This window comes from Glycine max, chromosome 11, assembly GCF_000004515.6.
Source record: "Glycine max cultivar Williams 82 chromosome 11, Glycine_max_v4.0, whole genome shotgun sequence".
In the NCBI taxonomy this organism is placed as follows: domain Eukaryota; kingdom Viridiplantae; phylum Streptophyta; class Magnoliopsida; order Fabales; family Fabaceae; genus Glycine; species Glycine max.
The window spans coordinates 10,582,103-10,599,496 of NC_038247.2; the positions used below are offsets into that span (position 1 = coordinate 10,582,103).

The 17,394-nt window shown below is 30.3% G+C and overlaps 2 protein-coding genes across 3 annotated transcripts; both read right to left on the reverse strand.

The window, feature by feature from the left end:
* Positions 1–3,694, reverse strand: LOC100809679 (protein kinase APK1A, chloroplastic-like). 2 transcript variants are annotated; one of them, NM_001415815.1, is made up of 7 exons: positions 3,413–3,694; positions 3,227–3,295; positions 2,414–2,778; positions 1,808–1,943; positions 1,583–1,725; positions 1,364–1,487; positions 1–809 (listed from the first exon to the last, which is right to left on the reverse strand). In NM_001415815.1, the coding sequence occupies exons 2-7, from the start codon at positions 3,258–3,260 to the stop codon at positions 373–375; spliced, it is 1,239 nt and encodes a 412-aa protein (NP_001402744.1). In that variant the 5' UTR covers positions 3,261–3,295; positions 3,413–3,694; the 3' UTR covers positions 1–372. The 2 variants fall into 2 exon arrangements, with proteins under 2 accessions (NP_001402744.1, NP_001242718.2); NM_001255789.3 differs by having other exon boundaries at positions 3,227–3,694.
* A 3,974-nt stretch (positions 3,695–7,668) lies between these two features.
* On the reverse strand, positions 7,669–9,271 carry LOC100526964 (uncharacterized). Its single transcript, NM_001249644.2, is given in 2 exon segments — positions 7,669–8,019; positions 8,992–9,271. Coding segments are annotated over 2 exon segments (282 nt in total). The 5' UTR covers positions 9,087–9,271; the 3' UTR covers positions 7,669–7,832.
* Between the last annotated feature and the right edge of the window lie 8,123 nt (positions 9,272–17,394).

Genomic DNA, 17,394 nt, shown 5'->3' on the forward strand with positions numbered 1-17,394 from the left:
TGATGGGAAAAAAATATCATTGCAGGATATAAATTCATATCTCGGACTGTCATTGTCTTTGCTTTGTCCAAAATTATATATGCCTATATTTACAAGAAAGAAATCAACTATAAGTTTTGCTTCAAGTTCTATATATGTGAAAACTGCACATTGCAAGTGTAACAAAATAAAGTTGGAAAACTTTATACCAATATAAAAAACAACAAAATTGAGCTAACCAGAGCCAAATAAGACAGTACCTGCAGTAGTTCCAGCTATTTTGACTACATATTACAAACAGAACCTGAAATATATACATACGTAAAACCTATTAGATAGCATGTGTGCATGATATGAACGTGTTTGAGTTCATGTGGAAACATGCATCAGCTTTCAAGGACGTGTATTTGCAATGTCATGTGAGAGCGGGGAAACAGAAGCTGTGGCGATTCTACCATGAGTAAAATCATCAGCACTTTTTCTACGACCGCGAGAGGCATTCACAGAACGATTTTGATTCACATGGGGAACCTGCAGCTGCTCCAAATCCGTGACAACCTCGTCCATGGTTGGTCTCAACTTGGATTCTGTTGCAAGGCATCGCAGAGAGAGGGTAGCCACCTTACATGCCTCATCTAATGCATATTGGCCTTCAAGGCGATTATCCAACACACGCAAAAGTTTGTGTTTGTTGGCTAAGTATGGTTTGGCCCATTCCACCAAATTGTGTTGTCCTGATGGTCTATTCTTGTCCACAGCCCTCCTGCCAGATAACATTTCCAGCAGGACTACTCCAAAACTGAAGACATCACTCTTGGCACTCAGATTTCCTTCACCAACATAGATATTAGTCATTAGCCAAAATGATAATTTTTTTAGTGTACAGTGAACGCAACAAAGTTTGAACCTAGCTTCTATCTTGAGTAAATTAACTAAATCCTTTCTCACTAGGCTAACTCTAGTAAGTAACCAGAATGATATAAAGATTTTTTGTTTTTTGGGTAGTGTAAAAGTATAGATTAAAGGAAGACACGTCTTCTTACAAGGCTAGGAAAGACCACCAATTTCAACAAGATTCATAGAATCAAACTCAAGTCACAGCTAGTGCGAGTGAAAGATTTGATCAGATACGCCAACCCCATTGGCTAGAATGATAGTATGAAGTTAAATCCTGAATAAATTTATGTACTCAAAATAAAAATGAAATATGAAGTTAAAGGGTCCCTAATGTGCACAATAGTTTATCATAATCAACGGCTTACTTTGCCTTTTCATAATGAAAAAGGTCAAATTGATGCTTTTTTTTTAATGTCAAGAACCAAATTAACTAGTAGTGCCAATTTTAGAGACTAAATAAATAATTATTTAAACGCAAAATTAATACCTGTGGTTTGATATTCAGGAGCTGCATATCCATAGGTTCCCATTACCCTGGTGGAGACATGACTTTTCTCACGTGTTGGTCTGTCCTTTGCCAGCCCCAAATCAGCAAGCTTTGCATTATAATTCTAAATCAAATCAACAAGGGAATCTTTAGATATGATATCTTTATAATTTCCTCTATTCATGAAACATTGTCATGTGTGTGTGTAAGGACACATACTGAATCCAGCAAGACATTTGAGGTCTTGAAATCTCGGTATATCACTTTTGTTTCAGCACTGTGAAGAAATGCAAGCCCTTTGGCAGCGCCAAGAGCAACTTTCAAACGGAGACCCCAAGAAAGAGGTTGAAAATACGAGCCTCCTGTTACAACAATTAATATTTCGAATATTAGGCACACTTCACAAATTGAACAATGTGAAAAGATGGGAGATGAAGAACTCACTCATGAACAAGTGATACTCCAAGCTACCACGAGGCATAAATTCATAGACCAGAAGTCGGTCTTCATCTTCAAAGCAATACCCAATTAATTTCACTAGATGAGGATGAGAAAGCTGGCCTAGATAGTTTACTTCATCCTAACATAGAAAAGAAATTAAAACAATGTAAGCCCATCCCATATAAGGGTAGCACTTAAACTCTTCTTTGTTTTCCAAATATTCATAACAATATTAACTAATTATGAATTTAATAGACATGTACTCCGAGTATACAGAAATTTACAATCATTTTTAATAAAATGTCAAGAAGACAATTTATGATTCAACAACAGTATAAGGTACATGTATTATTTGTTCATTATTTATACTTTACAAATCATGACACGCTTAAAATGTAGTCATGTAAAACAAATTGAGTTTAGCTTAGAAAAGAAATATGCACGAGATAAGGCACCTCGAGACTTGCTTCATGAGTCATAACGTGCCTTGTCTATGAGGTAAAAATATTCTCAAAACATAATTAATAGGTAACCATGTAACAGAGCCAGTGTTTGCTTCTTAATTAGCAGGAGCAAATCAAAGGGGGTTAAAGAAGAATATAAACTCACCAACCAATCCTTCTGACCTTGGAAGCTATCCAGACTAAGTCTTTTCACTGCAACAACAACGCCAGTGCCAGGTTTGGCAGCAGCCAGTGATTGATTATCAATCCAGCCCTTGAAAACTGATCCAAAATCACCTTCTCCTCCTAAAACACTGTCTTTACGGAAATTTCTTGTGGCAGCTGTGAGTTCTGTCAAACTAAAGTTCTTCAGATTGGATGACTGCAAGATCTCACCCTCAATCCGAGGAGTCTGAGGCACTGATACCTCTGAGACTTTACTGATTGGTGTGCTGACATCTTTTGTAATTTTATTGCTAATTGGACTGCTGTGATCTTTTGCATCGGCACTAACATGCTTTGAATTTAACCCTGAGATGATATAATATATATATCAATAAAATTACAGTTAAACTTTCATCAACTATATGTCATATATCACACATATGTAACATTAATTCGCTTAGCTAACAAACTGGATGTACTTAGACAATGAATCATATGATTACATTATGGAGAAAACAGTCAAATTCCCAAGGTTAAGACTAGATGAAATCACTGGAGGAGGAGTTGTCAATATATTGAAACGAGAAAATTGGCATAAAAGAACAACTGAAAGAGTCTAGTTGACAAACCAAACCATTAAATAAAACTACAAGAGCTAGCAAGTAAGCCAAGCTTAGTTAAAACCAAAGGGTATGAGAAGGAGCTGAAGTAGAGTGACATAAAAATGGAGAATACCAAAATCAATCAACACAAAAGCACATGGATCTAAACTCAATTCAGCAGCATGTAAGAAACAAAACATTGGAAAATGTACCAGCTTTAATTTGGGTGCTCAAACAAACTCCCATGATAGAAACAATACTAGTTCCTTGAGCCTTGTTGCCTATAGATCAGGAAAGAAGCAAGAAGGGTCATATATCAGGACCAGCAAAAACCATGATAATGAATTGGAAAGAAGGCAAAACATGAAGGATGAAGAAAAGAAAAGGCCAAGAAGAACCTGTTTGGTAGCAAAGTTAAGTCAGGGGATAGAGGAAGAAGGTAGGAGAAAGGATATGCCGGAGAGGAGAGACACAAAGCGTGCTGAGATATATGTACTAAGGAAGGCATTAATTAATATTAGTGGTTGTAGTGTGATGTGTGGTCCCCAGAGAGATAGAGAGATTATTCAGAAGTTAAAGAACAAGTTGACCAAAGATTCAGATAAAAGCTTGGAAGGATAAGTAAAGACATATAGAGATAGAGAGGACGAAGGAAGGCGCCTATGCCATTGCGCTGCATGCCATCTTTTGGTCCAGCCTTTATGAATTATGAACTTATAATTAAAGCTAAGAAAAATACTTTAAAAATCTAGTTAAAGTTGTCTAGATATTTTTTTAAAGTTAATTAATTTTTAAGTAAAAAAAGCTGTTTATATACGTAAGTCTATTTTTAAGTTAAAAACTGTTTAAGATAGTTTTAAGTGAAGCAGGGCCCTCAATCATTTTTTGAAGTCATTGAAAATTCTTTCTTCTGCTACATCATTGATGTCACACCATTCCATAAATCAACACACAACGCCAGCCATGTTATAGTATTATCCAGAAAAATAAAGTATAAAATAAAATTGTACTTATTTATTAATTTCTACTGGTTTTATTAAACAAGATTTACGTTATTTAATAAGGTAAAAAGGTTAGAATATTAGAATTTGAATGATGAAATGTTGAATCTGTATAAAGTGAGTTACTTATTTTACCAGGGCCACGAGAAGTGTTATTAGGGACAATTTTGATAAAATAAAACTTAGTTTGTCATCGGTCAACATTTTCCCTCCCTTTCATCTCACGTTTTAGGATGAAGGATTTTACTTGGGAGACTCACATTTTTTTTCAAAAATTATAGATGCAATTGACCCCAAACAAACATTTGGGTAAAATGAAACTTGTTTCTCACCGGTCAACATTTTCACTTCCTTTCATCTCACATTTTAGGGTGAAAGTTTTTACTTGGGAGACTCACATTTTCTTCACAAAATTACAGGTGCAATTGACCCCAAATAAACATCTATCTCACAACTTTTATCCCTTAGAAAGCTTAATTCAATTGCTTCTCAGGTTTATTTTCCTTAAAGCAAACACACCCATAAATAAGGTTCGTATTTGCTGGATTATTTGATTTGTTGCCATCTTAAGGTGATAGAAGGTTTCCTGGTTCGGCTTTTGTTTTGTTGTTCTCTGCCCATAATAATTTGGACCGTACTAAAATGCTCTATAGTATAGCCTAGCCTCTAGCTAGCAAGTAAGCTTCCTTGTTTTGTCTGCATGTTGGGCAGAATTGGACCCCTTCGTCTTTTGCCACTTGGTCCTTGATGTCGACGACACTTCACGAAAGTGATGATGAACACGCCGCCATTTGTCTTCTTCTATATCCTCATTTTATCATCATTTTTAATTATAATAAAATACCCTCGTGGTATTTGTTAAATTGCTATATTTTAAAAAAATAGTTAAATTATTATTTAAACTAATATTCTTCTAAATTGCTAAAAGGAAATTAAAATATAAAATATAAAAAATCATTTTCAAATCATAAAAACTAAAAAAGAATTAAAATATAAATTATAAAGATTAAAAAATTACTTTCAAACTACACAAATTAAAAAAAATTATAAATTATAAGAACTAAAAAAATTAATTTAAAATAATAAAGACTAAAAGGTATAATAATAAAATTATAAAATTAAATAAGTAATTAAATCTTTAAATAAACTGGGATACTAATTGGTTGTGTATAATATGTTAGTTCTAGCCTGATTTAGAATTCTTATTATAATTATGTCTTAAAAAATTAATTTGAAGCTAAAAATTAATTAGAAACCAAAAGTTGAAAGTTGATAATTGGTAACTAGAAGTTGAAGAGTTAATTTATTAAATTATACGTAAAATTAACTATTAAAATAACTGATAAATATAAAATGACTGAAATATAATAAAATTATAATTTATTTAAAAATGATAAGGAGAAAATTTAATAAATATATTAAAGATAAAAATAAAAGAAAATATAAAAAAAAATTAGAAGTTAACATTTTTAAAAATAATACTTTTCAAGAAACGCTAAAACATACTAAAAAATTATTTATTGAATAGTCAAATAAGTTTTTTGAGTAGTAAAATCTTATAAAATATAGCCTATATTATATAAATATAGAACAATACAAAAAATAATTAATTAAAATATATGTTGGTTATTAGTCATTTCATAAGATATTATAATAGAGAGTTTAAAACTTAATATGATTAACACTCTTACTAATTTCAAGCGCAATGAAGTAGTACTCTTAAACTACTGAAAAGGTAGATATTTGGCTTCATTTAATTTTACGTGTTGGGACTTGGGCAGGTGTCTATGCAGTGTTTCTCCTTCTCTAAAGAATAATTCAAGTCTTCTTTAACATGTGAAATTATGTAGTGAGAGAAAACGCCAGAGAAAATAGGTTGATTAGCATATTTAAAACAAAAATAACATTTGATTTTACGTCATATTTTCAAATCGATTATTTTGATCTTAGACTTTAAAAAATATGTAAATTTAGTCTTTTTTTTTAATACAAATGATCATTTTTTCAGATTAAATTCATGCGTTTTAAAAGTTTAAGGATCAAAATAGTGTATTTAAAAGTGTAAGAACTAAAATTAAATTTTAATGGAATTACATGACCAAAAATACATTAAACAATATCATGAGCAGACCACCAGTAAGCGGATAAATTTATTTGAATAAAGTATAAACGAGATACATGCTATAAATTTATTTGAAAAAAAAATAGAGGTACATATGTGATACCATCAAAACAACTGTCATCAAAACAACTGTCATTGACGTATGGTCGACAGCAATTTCACCAGTAGGTTAAAAACAAAGTGCAAATGCTAAACAACACGGATACTACAAGTGCAGGAAACACATTTCATACGGTTACATGTTCAAATCCTAAAAATGCCAATGCTAGAATGGGTTTTCCTGGGCAAGTAGCTTCAGCAACAACATTAGACAAAAATTATGCCTTAAAAACATGCTAACAACTTAGTGCACCAATACTAGGTAATTAAGTAGTTCTTTAATTTTTTTTTTTTTTGGGTATATCGTGGTTTTGTATTAAAACAAATGGAATTATTATAAGAGAAAAAGAATTATATAGTATAAAATTTTTTACATAATCATCCGATCATGATTGATCAGGTAAGATAAATTTGTTAATGACAATATAAAATTATTTGATGACTGTCATTACATAACATTACACCCTTGTTATAATCAGTAAAAGATTAGCATCACTGGTCAACTTGGTCCTTGACTCCTTGCCATAACAAAGCAATTAATTTGGTTCATAAAGTTGGTATTACCTCTAGTAAAAAAAAACGTTGCTATTACCAACTAACAGTTTGTTTGGCTGTGTCAAAAATATGGACACGGATTCAGTTGACAGCAAATTATACAATTAGTTTTTGCGTAAATCTTGAGAATTGAAGGCGAAAATTTGGCAAAATGTGAGTTGCGAATGCGCAACTGAACACATAATATGTTTAGACGTAGTGATTTTTGTGTAACAAAATTAGAGAAGTGGCTTTAAAAAAATGTTATTTAGATACTTTGAATCAAAATTGCAAGAACCTTTTTTTAGATAAATCTCCAATTCACTTCCCCAAACTATAAAATGACTTGAAATATCTAAACCCTTGTTAATATGTAAAACTCATTTGGGCCACATCCCATTTTTAGGCCCAAATAATTATCATGAAACAAAGACTTTTGAGCCGAACTGAAGAAAAATGATTAGCCTAAAAATGCTCTATAACAAAAAAAAAAAAAGTATAATGCTGATCAAGCTTAACCTTGTAAAAAGTGTAACAGGAAAAAGAAATTGTTTGCAGCAACAACCTCCAATTTGCTAACTGGCTAGTTAAAGATTTGTATTCGGTGAATCAAAAACTGCTGCGGTAAAAATGAATATTGTTCGGTCTCCACGCAAATGGATCAAATCAAAGCCATGCATGATTTGCAAACCAATTGCATATCAAACTGAGATAGATGGAGACACATTTTACCAGGTGTAACAACACCACCATAAATGCATGCACCTAATCCAAATCAGTTGGTGGCTAAAGTTCTCTGCTTAAATTTGGTTCCTTTTACACAGCAGAATGGAGCAGTTATGCCTGGAATGGACCTTAGGTAGCAAATAAACCACCCAATCAGGATTCAGTGTGATTGCATCATCATGAATTTATTTAGCGCGAATTATTGCGTACCCATAGCAAATTAGTATTCTCTACAGTGTCTCATTTTTCAAGGCCAAAAATGTAAGTAAACGAACTGTATTCAAAATAATAACAACAATAAATTGACAGTTTTCTTTTGGAAGAAGTTAACAGAAATCAATCTTGTGTTGCAGCTCCTTGGTTGAGCTCGGCAAACCTCATGCCAACCCGCATAGAATGCTTCAGAAATTTCTCTGCACATCTTCGAACACAGGTTTCCTCTTGCTTTTGCAGGGATTTATGCTTAAATGTGTCAACACAATCACTGAAGCATCTCTCAACCAGTGAATTATACATTCTCAGACTGTAATGAAACATAAATCTTAATCAGGATCCCCATCATATACCAAGTAAAAGCTCAACTAAACAAGCAACAGCTATGTCACTGTTGACAACGTTACCCCTCATCAAGCAATGAACAATCATCCCTCCAATGTTGTGGTCCAAAACATAAAGGTAATTTATATGTTCAAACATGAAACATTTACATTTCAGTATCAGAGAAAATAAACAGCAAAAATGTCACAATCTTTTTTTCCCATGTTATTTAAGAAAAATTTAAGTTGAGTCCCGAGGACTTGTCGGGGCCAAGACATGTCTCACCAAAAGGTATTTACAAATGATCCACCGACAACATCCTCACATTGGAGGCAGGACTGAAACTCCCATCCTTGTGGGGATATAAGCCCAATTCTTACAACCTGAATCAACCTTTTGTTGGTTTTAAAATACAGTTCACAGCCACGATTTCGGCTGCAACATCAATGTTTTTGGGCTCACTGTAGCTCATTTATCCACAATTTACTGCAGTGTCAAGTATCGCAGCAGAACAGCAAAACCTTGCTTACAGGTATTTTATATGTTCAATCATCCTCATTTCTAAAAACAAAACAAAAAAAAAAACAAAAGCAAAATGGAGACTAATAAAGGGGTTATAATTAGATTGAATGGAACTTATTTGTAGCCATCTTATCATACCTAGGCTTCTCTTTTAACAAAATGTTGTTCCCAAAACGTCCAGAAGCAACATTCAGATGTTGCGCTGGTTTTAAGGGGAACTTCACTATATGGGCTTCATAGAAAGAGCACACACAGAGATTTGAAACAATAGTGCTGCTCATAACTTACATAGTATGAAGCCCCGAAATCTAAAAGGAAGTAACCAGTCAACGATTCAAAACATACACGCTCACACAACAATGAAATTGCAGGTTTTGAAAGCGCAAAACGAATAAATGTAGCAACTTAGAGGCTTAAGTAGGAAAGAGATTAGAACCTGTCACGAATTTGGAGCTGATCGATCATGACAGTCATTCTTTGCTTATCAGCCTCAGGAAGCGAATCCAAATCCGCTAACATGCTCTTGTCCATGTTTGATCCACCGATTGGTCACCTTCGAAAAGGGTTTTGCCAGAAACTGTGATTTTGTTCTGCGGTTGAAACCAAACCCTAATTCTGTAGTTGAACAAGATGGTATATATAGGTCACACCACCAGTTGCCACTTAACCAATATTCAGGGTTTGAGATCTAAATTAAACGCATCGTTGCACGTATCATGGGTGTTTGTTTTTTTTGCCCCTTTTGTATCTTGTTCATAAAAAGTAAAAATGATACTAGTAATAGAAAACTTACTTAAACACCACTGAAACTTTAAATATGTTTTTGATATAATATTTGAAATATATTTCCGTATAAATTTACTATTAATTTAATATTTATACATATATATATATATAATATTAATCTTAATTTCAATATATACAAAAATAAAGTAGTTACTTATTTTAAGAGTATTTTTCAGCCTAAATTAATAATGGTTTTTTAGTAAATTGATTTTAAACCTTTTATTATTTTATTTAATTTTCATATTAAACTGATTGCTGTTAATTATACTCTAATGTGACTTAAATTTATAATTACCACGTTTTTAAAATGGAAAATATTTTTTTATTCATATTTTAGCTTTTTTGAGATTAAACATGGAGAATAACATCAAACAACGTCCGTCTAAACCACATATTCAAGTCCTTCCCAACTATATTGGGGCAATCTTATTTATAAGCCCAAAAGGTTAAACCTGAACAACAAGCCCGTCTTGGTTCAAATTTTGATTTGGGTCAAACTGCACTAAATCACACGCGCATTTATTTTTATTAATCAATTAAACATGCTAAATAAAACAAATAAATCATTCATTGCTATTCATATTAAAAAAAGTGCGAGAACAGATGTTTTATTATATTCTTACTCGTATTCCAATTGACCGTGTTCATCTGAAAACACGTTAAATGCAGTTAATGGGGAGTGATCTACTTAATTTTTGCGACAAATATTTTTACAAAAAAATACCAACGGTTAAAATTAAATAAACTGTGAAAACTTATGTAATGTGAAAACTTATGTAATGTTTACACAAGTAAAATATATCGCTTTTCTGAAATATAAATGTTTACGGTCTTAACCAATAATATCTAAAGAAGATTCATATTCTTTTTTTAATGGTTCTACCTGGAGACTCATTCGAGTCTTCCTCGTTTTCTCTCTTTAATCTTTCCACACAAAAATATGCATAAGAAATCCTAAAAAAAAAACTAATCAAATACTTCCCTTAAGGAAAACTTTATCATAAATAATTTCATCATTTTTATGTTCCTGATTCAAAAGTTTCGTTTTAAGCCTTGTAACCTCATTTTTTTAAAGGTAAATTAAACTTTTATTAGGATGAAAATCAGATCTGACAAGAAATATCAAAACTGATTAAAACCAAAAAAATGAGACAACACACCCAGTTTCCAGTGCCAATTAGACCCCACCTCATTTGTTTGACTACACTTATACTTTCATATGTTTCAAATAAAATTTCTCAAACAATCTCAAGGACATGCAATCACAAAATTGATGGAATAGAAGCAAAGTTTTATTTTTTCATTAAATAAACACTTAGTTGCCAACTTTTATCGTTATCTTTGGTTCAACCAAACCTTTTTATACCATGTCTCGTAATCATTAGTTACAATCAAGCATTTTTACATATAAAAAATGGTCTTACCATTTCGTAATTGTATATTTAGCCATACCTTAAAAAATAAATAAACTTTAGCCATGCCTTAAAAAATAAATAAACTGACATCTTTTGAAGTTTTTTTGAAATTACACATAAATCTCCTATTAGCTTTTTTAATGTTTACAACCACCTTCTTTTTTTATTAGAACGCGGTATAATATTTTTCAAAAAAAAAATAATATAATATTTGCCAAACAATTAAAGAAAGTTAATATAGGTTTAAAAAAAAAGTAGTATAATGAAAATTTTGATGAAATCTCAAAAGATGTTAATATAATTTACTAAAAAAATTGTAAGGTCATTAATATTTTTTTATGCAATTTCATGTATATTCCAATAGTAATCGTAAAATTTTTAATCTATATCTAAAAATCAATTTTATCATTAAAAGAGAAAAACACCAATTGTCTTGTCTTGCCTTAGTAAATACAAGGCCCCATAAATGGCTTGACCACTGATGTGGTCATTTGTCTGCCAAGAAAGTAAGGAAAAAAATTTCAAGCATTTAAGTGGATTACACACTTTTATCACACTACTTTAATTTAAATATTTTTTTTCTATTCCATTTCATTTTATTTTACCAAATTATGCTTATCCCTGAAAAAGTTGTTCTTTACGCTCTGTCCCCTTTAAATTGAGATTTTCCTATTTTAGAGGTGGACATAAAGGATGCCATGGAGAAGCATGAGAAACAATGAAATGAAATAAAATCACAAATCCAAACAGCAAAGTGTGCTATTGTGAAAGTTGTTGATGACAGAGAATGAAAATGGGTAAGTGATTTGCAATGAAAAGCGGCGGGGGCTAGCTGTTGCTCTTTCAGCTTGAGAGAGGTTTATGACAATGACCATGGTGGCTATTGCCTATCAATTCCCCTAATATAATCCAATCTCATGGATTATGTATGCTCAATGGCTCACATTCTAATAATTAAATATTTCTCATTCATGTATCATCTATTTTTTTACCCTTCAATGGCTAATGTTTGGCACATCACACAGTTTTATTGACTTTGAATATTAGACTCCAACATTCTCTTTGCCGATTCAACAACTAATAGTCGAGGATGAAATGCAATTTTCAACATTAGGTATGTGTGTTCACAAAATGAACTTTAAGAATCGGCTTAGAAAAAGTCCAAATTACTAATAGTAAATATAAAAGTAGATTTCTTGAATAATGCACATTTGTTCAATAGCCAAATTTATCGAGAGAAGAGAAATTCATTTGGATTCGTGGATATTATTTGTATATATATATATATATGGAAATGTAATAACTCAACGGCAATATTGTGATTTATAAAATTGGGAATGAGCTAACTTAAAAATAAATTAAAGCTCATGATTGCAAATAAACTATAATGGGATGTGAACCACTAAATTTGTTTTTTTTTTATTTTTAAAAGTTATGGCTTCTCATTCATAAGTAATTCATGGATACAATTGGTAATTAACTCAAAGAATCAGCTACCAGCATGAAATCGTAATACTAACGTGTGAACTACATAATTTGCTTACCGTTTGCAAAACTCGTCCTAAACTATTAGTTGCTAAAGTACATGATTATTTTTTTATTTTTACAAATCATAGATATTATCTGAGAAGTTTTCTTTACAAGAATTTAACATAATTATCCAGTTAAGATTTAAACTTAAGACAACTCGTGTGTATATATATATATATATATATATATATAACTCATAAGACTACTCGATTGCTCCTTTTCAACAAACTTAAATCATTTAATTTAATTAATTTATTCTTAATTAGCTACCTCGCATATAGATTTTAACTCTTGGTGATGACAGATTTGGGAGTACCTGAAAAAGACAAGCACAAGTGAAACAGTGTAAATATAGAATGAAGTAAAATAAAAGATATAAAATGATATTTGTTTTAAAAAATTGTTTGACTTAGCGTCAGAAAGGGAAACTTTCAGCAATCAACTTGAGACACTTATCTTCATATTTAGACTTCCAACTCTGGTATTTGATTTATTGCCCTTTAAAAATGGAACAACTATATGATTTTTTCAACAATAAAAATGGAACAACTATATATATTTAACTTGTTTCTTTTGATTTTAGAGTGTACTTAATATTTATGAAACGCGTATATATAAAAAAAGATTTAAAAAATTAAGTAGAATACAGGAAAAAAGTATACGATATTATATATAGTGTCAATTTTTATTTTCTTATATTATAAAACTTTTCAAATTATTTGATAGCTAATTTATGTTCATGGTTGATAATTTTTGGAGATTTTGGCTTCTAAACATAAAATCGATGGTGAGAGAATTCAATAGTGTGGGAGCCGTGATAGTGGAGATAATTTGACTAATAAAAATGGATAAGCTGCTAAAAAGTTTTTATTATCGAAGTACCTTCAAGTTCAACGTATTAATCAATTGCATTTTAATTTTAAGAAGAAAAAAAATATCTCTTGTGAGGTTCGAGCAGATCGTCATTCACTATTTAATTTACATGAGTTTTACCAAGAGCAAATCATATTTTAGTGCTGCAAGGAAAGCAAACCTTGACTTGCATTTGCTTGCAATGAAAAAGGTTTGTAATGTAAAAAATAATTAAGCATCAATCCATATAGACATAATGGTTGAAGTGGAGAGCATTAGGATGCAAACCAAATTGATTTGGGTAGAGAACCAAAAAGGTCCACGATCTAATAAGAGATCTCGCACTAAGCTTAATTATTATTATTATTTTCTAAAAAAAAAAACTTGAATGACAGCAATGGTTGAAGTCTGAAATTCTCTCAAGTGGAACCATTTTTAATTGTATATAATAATATTAAATGTAAGTCAAGTTTCAGGATCCAAAGCTAGATTATTATAATTATTAACATTCCTTTCACCAAGCAGCTCTTAGCCCATAGTGTTTCTTCTAGAGAAGTTAAAAAAATAAAATCCAATTGCTATTGTGCTCCCAAATAAACATAGTTTTTCTTTAAATACCCAATTAAACATAATTTGAATGCGCAACTTGCCTTTTTTAAACATATAATATCTGGCATTTACATTAAATAGTCACGGAAAGTCATGTGTAAGGATTGCGATATCATTATCAAAATGAATTATGAATTATGAACTACCACTCCACCAATTAGCCAAATATGTAAAAGTTTAGATTCGTTTCAGTGAAGCCAATAATAAGGGTACATAACCAACTGCCCGATTTAATTTTATTACTATATTTACTTATAGTATACCTTAAGAATATAATTAAAAACAAATAAAATATTTTTAAAAAAAAATTGCGCTACAATCTATTAATAATACTAAAATTATATTAACTTATATATATTTTTAACTTCTCAATCAATATACAGAAAGACACTGTTAATTTACCTTGTATATATTATATATCAAGAAATAATTTGTGCAGCTGTTTTTTTTTTTTTTTCTCATGTCGATGGTGTTTGTGCAACTGTTAATAAAAAGACAAAAGTGCGAAAGGGTAGGTGGGTCATGCAGATGGATTGTGGAGAAGGTGGCATAGAAAGGTCTTGCCACTTGCAAATAATGAATGATGATGGCATTGAGTTCTGTGTGTGTTACGAACAGTAGCAAATTTATTAATGTTACATAAATTCCAATTTATGTATAAATTTCAATGAATTTTTATATTTATATTTTTAAATATTATATAACAACGTGTTGTTTTGATAGAAATATAGAAAATGTTAATATAATTGTTTCTGAAATCCCTTTCTCCAAATATTTTCCTTTTACTAAATTAACAGTTGATATCTCCACTGTTTATTGAATAACAATATATTTTTTTTAAGAAAATGCAATGCAAAACTTATTATTCTCAGAGAATAGTTTGTTGCTTGTAACATACGTGGGATAATTTGGCACCCTACATTCTTAAAAATATTTGGGATTGGTGTTAGGAAGCAATCACATACCTAAAACTATTTATCTATTTGATTTGTCTCGTAATAAGACACGGTGATTTTGATCAGTTGACAAGTGTCCGAATTTTTAAGTTCCATGTGTTCCACCAACAGGCGAATTGGTATATTTTGGGAAGATTACCACCAGCCAAATCAGACTTCCTTGTAAGTTGCGGATTTATTCAAGGAACTAAGTAATCTATACCGATTCTACCACAAACAATAGTAAATGCTTTATAAATAATCTTTATTGATCACACTTGATGTTGATGATGGTTTTGAAAACTATATTCATAGCAAAAGTAAGAAAAATCCTAATTAATGTTCATAAGATAAGATATTGGTTGAAAATTAAAAGAATAATTTTTTTTATTGGGATACCTAAAATTGAATTTCATTTTCATAACTTTTTTTTATGTTATCTTATATTTTATATGATAAATATTTTTTAAAAATTTAACTAATATTCTAAGAACACTAATTAATAAAACCAAAAAATAAACAGGTGGTAATCAACAACCGGAAATTTACATTTTTTTTGGGTATAGATCAAAGCAGAACTTTGAATCATTACTTGTTCTCTCTTTATGAGTTTCAAGATAAATGAATTTTGATAGTATGAAGCAAACATAACGTATCCATGTCTTAACGCGTGTTTGAAAATTTATAGAAAAATAAAAAATTAAGTTTGAGACGTGAAAGTTAGAATTACTAACATTTTACCCTGTGTTTTATTCTGTACTAAAATTATATATCGTGAATTCAAAACGCGGGAGATCGGAAGCTAATATATAGGGCATGTTTGTGTATATGCTGTCGTTGATACGTTCTAACGTACCATTTTGTGAGAAATAAGAATTTATTATTTTTTACTTGAACAGTGGTTTGAGGGATCTAAAAGGAAAAAACAAAATGCTGATAACTTCTTGAGTGTGACTATCAGATGTGAAAACTCACTTATGATATGCACTACTATGATTTCAAACATGCATTTACAACAAGTTTGTTACGCCGTTTAGGCAAGTTAACGTGCATTCACTTGAAACATTTTCATATTATTTTTTATCATTTGTTTATTTTGATGTGACTGTGCTTATTTATGTGCATCCAGACACGCATTTAGTAAACGTGAAAAATCACATATTGGATGTGAAATTAATTAAATTAGTATATTGAAAAGAATAAAATTAAACTGATATGATGAAGTTTAAAGTTGGATCAATAAGAAAGTTCAAAAGCGAACACTTACTCAGTATGTCAATTAGTTGAGGTTTCATCTAATAATGAATAAAAACCTTCTTATAAAAAAGAGACGATGGAATTACTTTATAAGCTCTGGTAGAACCTGAACATATATACTATCTGCTGGACCTTAATTAGGTAGTGACTATGGATTAAACATAAGAATTGTTAAACCATAAGCCTACTACCGTGAAGAATGATCATTGGCTAATAAAGTTTCCAGGTTTGAAGCATCCCGTGAGTGAGACTATTCATGTGTCTGTAACTCTATCATTAATTAAATTTGTTTATCTCATTTTTTTTCTTATCTGTTTGGGACAGTATAAACTTTTGTACAATTTTATCATATACAAAATAATCTCTCTTTGGTTAAGAGGTGTTTGTTTCAAGTTATTTTCTTTCATTCCAAAAAAAAATGTTACTTCTAAAAATATATGATGATGAAGAAGAATGCATTCCCGAGTATTTTAAAATATATTTTTTTGGTTAATGTAGCTACTAGACTTTGGAAGTTACACCATTATGCAAGTAATGCATATACAAATAGGTAATGGGAATGTTTTTTTACATATAAGAATTGAAATCAAAATATCATAAAGTTTATGATACTTTCTTGATATATTATTTAACCAATTGAATTAAAATTTCTTGATAACATATAATAAATATTAGGTGTCAACGATGGATCAAGATATTTTTCATTTATTTCATTACTAAATTCTTGAAGAAATAAATGAAATGAACATGTTACACACTTAACTACGATTATAATTTATTTTCAAAATTATAGGAATAAAAGAAAGGTTTAAATATATTTTTTCTTGTAATTTAATATTTTTTTGCTTTAGTCCTCTAGATTATGTTTGCTTAATTTTTTATTCTTAAAGTGCTTTACATATTTTATTTACTGTTTAAAGTTTTATTTATAATATTTTAAGAATGAAAAATAAAATAAATATATTTTTATAATGATTAAAAGAGATTTTTTTTCAAAAATAAAAAACATTAAATTACATAAACGGATAAAATATTTAAACCAGAAGAAATGGAGAGGATATTTTTCTGTTGAGAATATGTTAAAAATTTCACCATAAGCGGAAACCTAACCTTTTCACCCTCTGTTCACAGAAATAAAAAAGCATATAGATACGATAATATATTTTTTCGAAGAATCAAATATACATAAAATATATATGTTTTGTATAATTTTCTAACAAACATGAAAATAATTGTTTTCAATTAATATTTCCACATGCACTTTCCAGAAATAAAAGAAAATCATTTGAAACAAACGCCGTTATTGTTTCTTCTATAGGATGCAGGTACAAAAGTCCTACAGGAGTATTCCAATGTGAAACATTTTCCGGGAAATAAAAGACAATCACTTAAAGCAAAAGCCCGTTATTGTTTATTCAATAGGATGCATGCACAAAGTTCCTACAGTTAATATTA

Bases quoted from the DNA above. Each gene is read 5' to 3' on its own strand.
- LOC100809679 (NM_001415815.1), bottom strand. From the start codon at position 3,260: ATGGGAGTTTGTTTGAGCACCCAAATTAAAGCTG. The intron at 2,779-3,226 runs GTACATTTTCCA...ATATCATCTCAG, and splicing joins GAGCACCCAAATTAAAGCTG to GGTTAAATTCAAAGCATGTT. The intron at 1,944-2,413 runs GTGAGTTTATAT...TTTCTATGTTAG, and splicing joins AAGGTCAGAAGGATTGGTTG to GATGAAGTAAACTATCTAGG.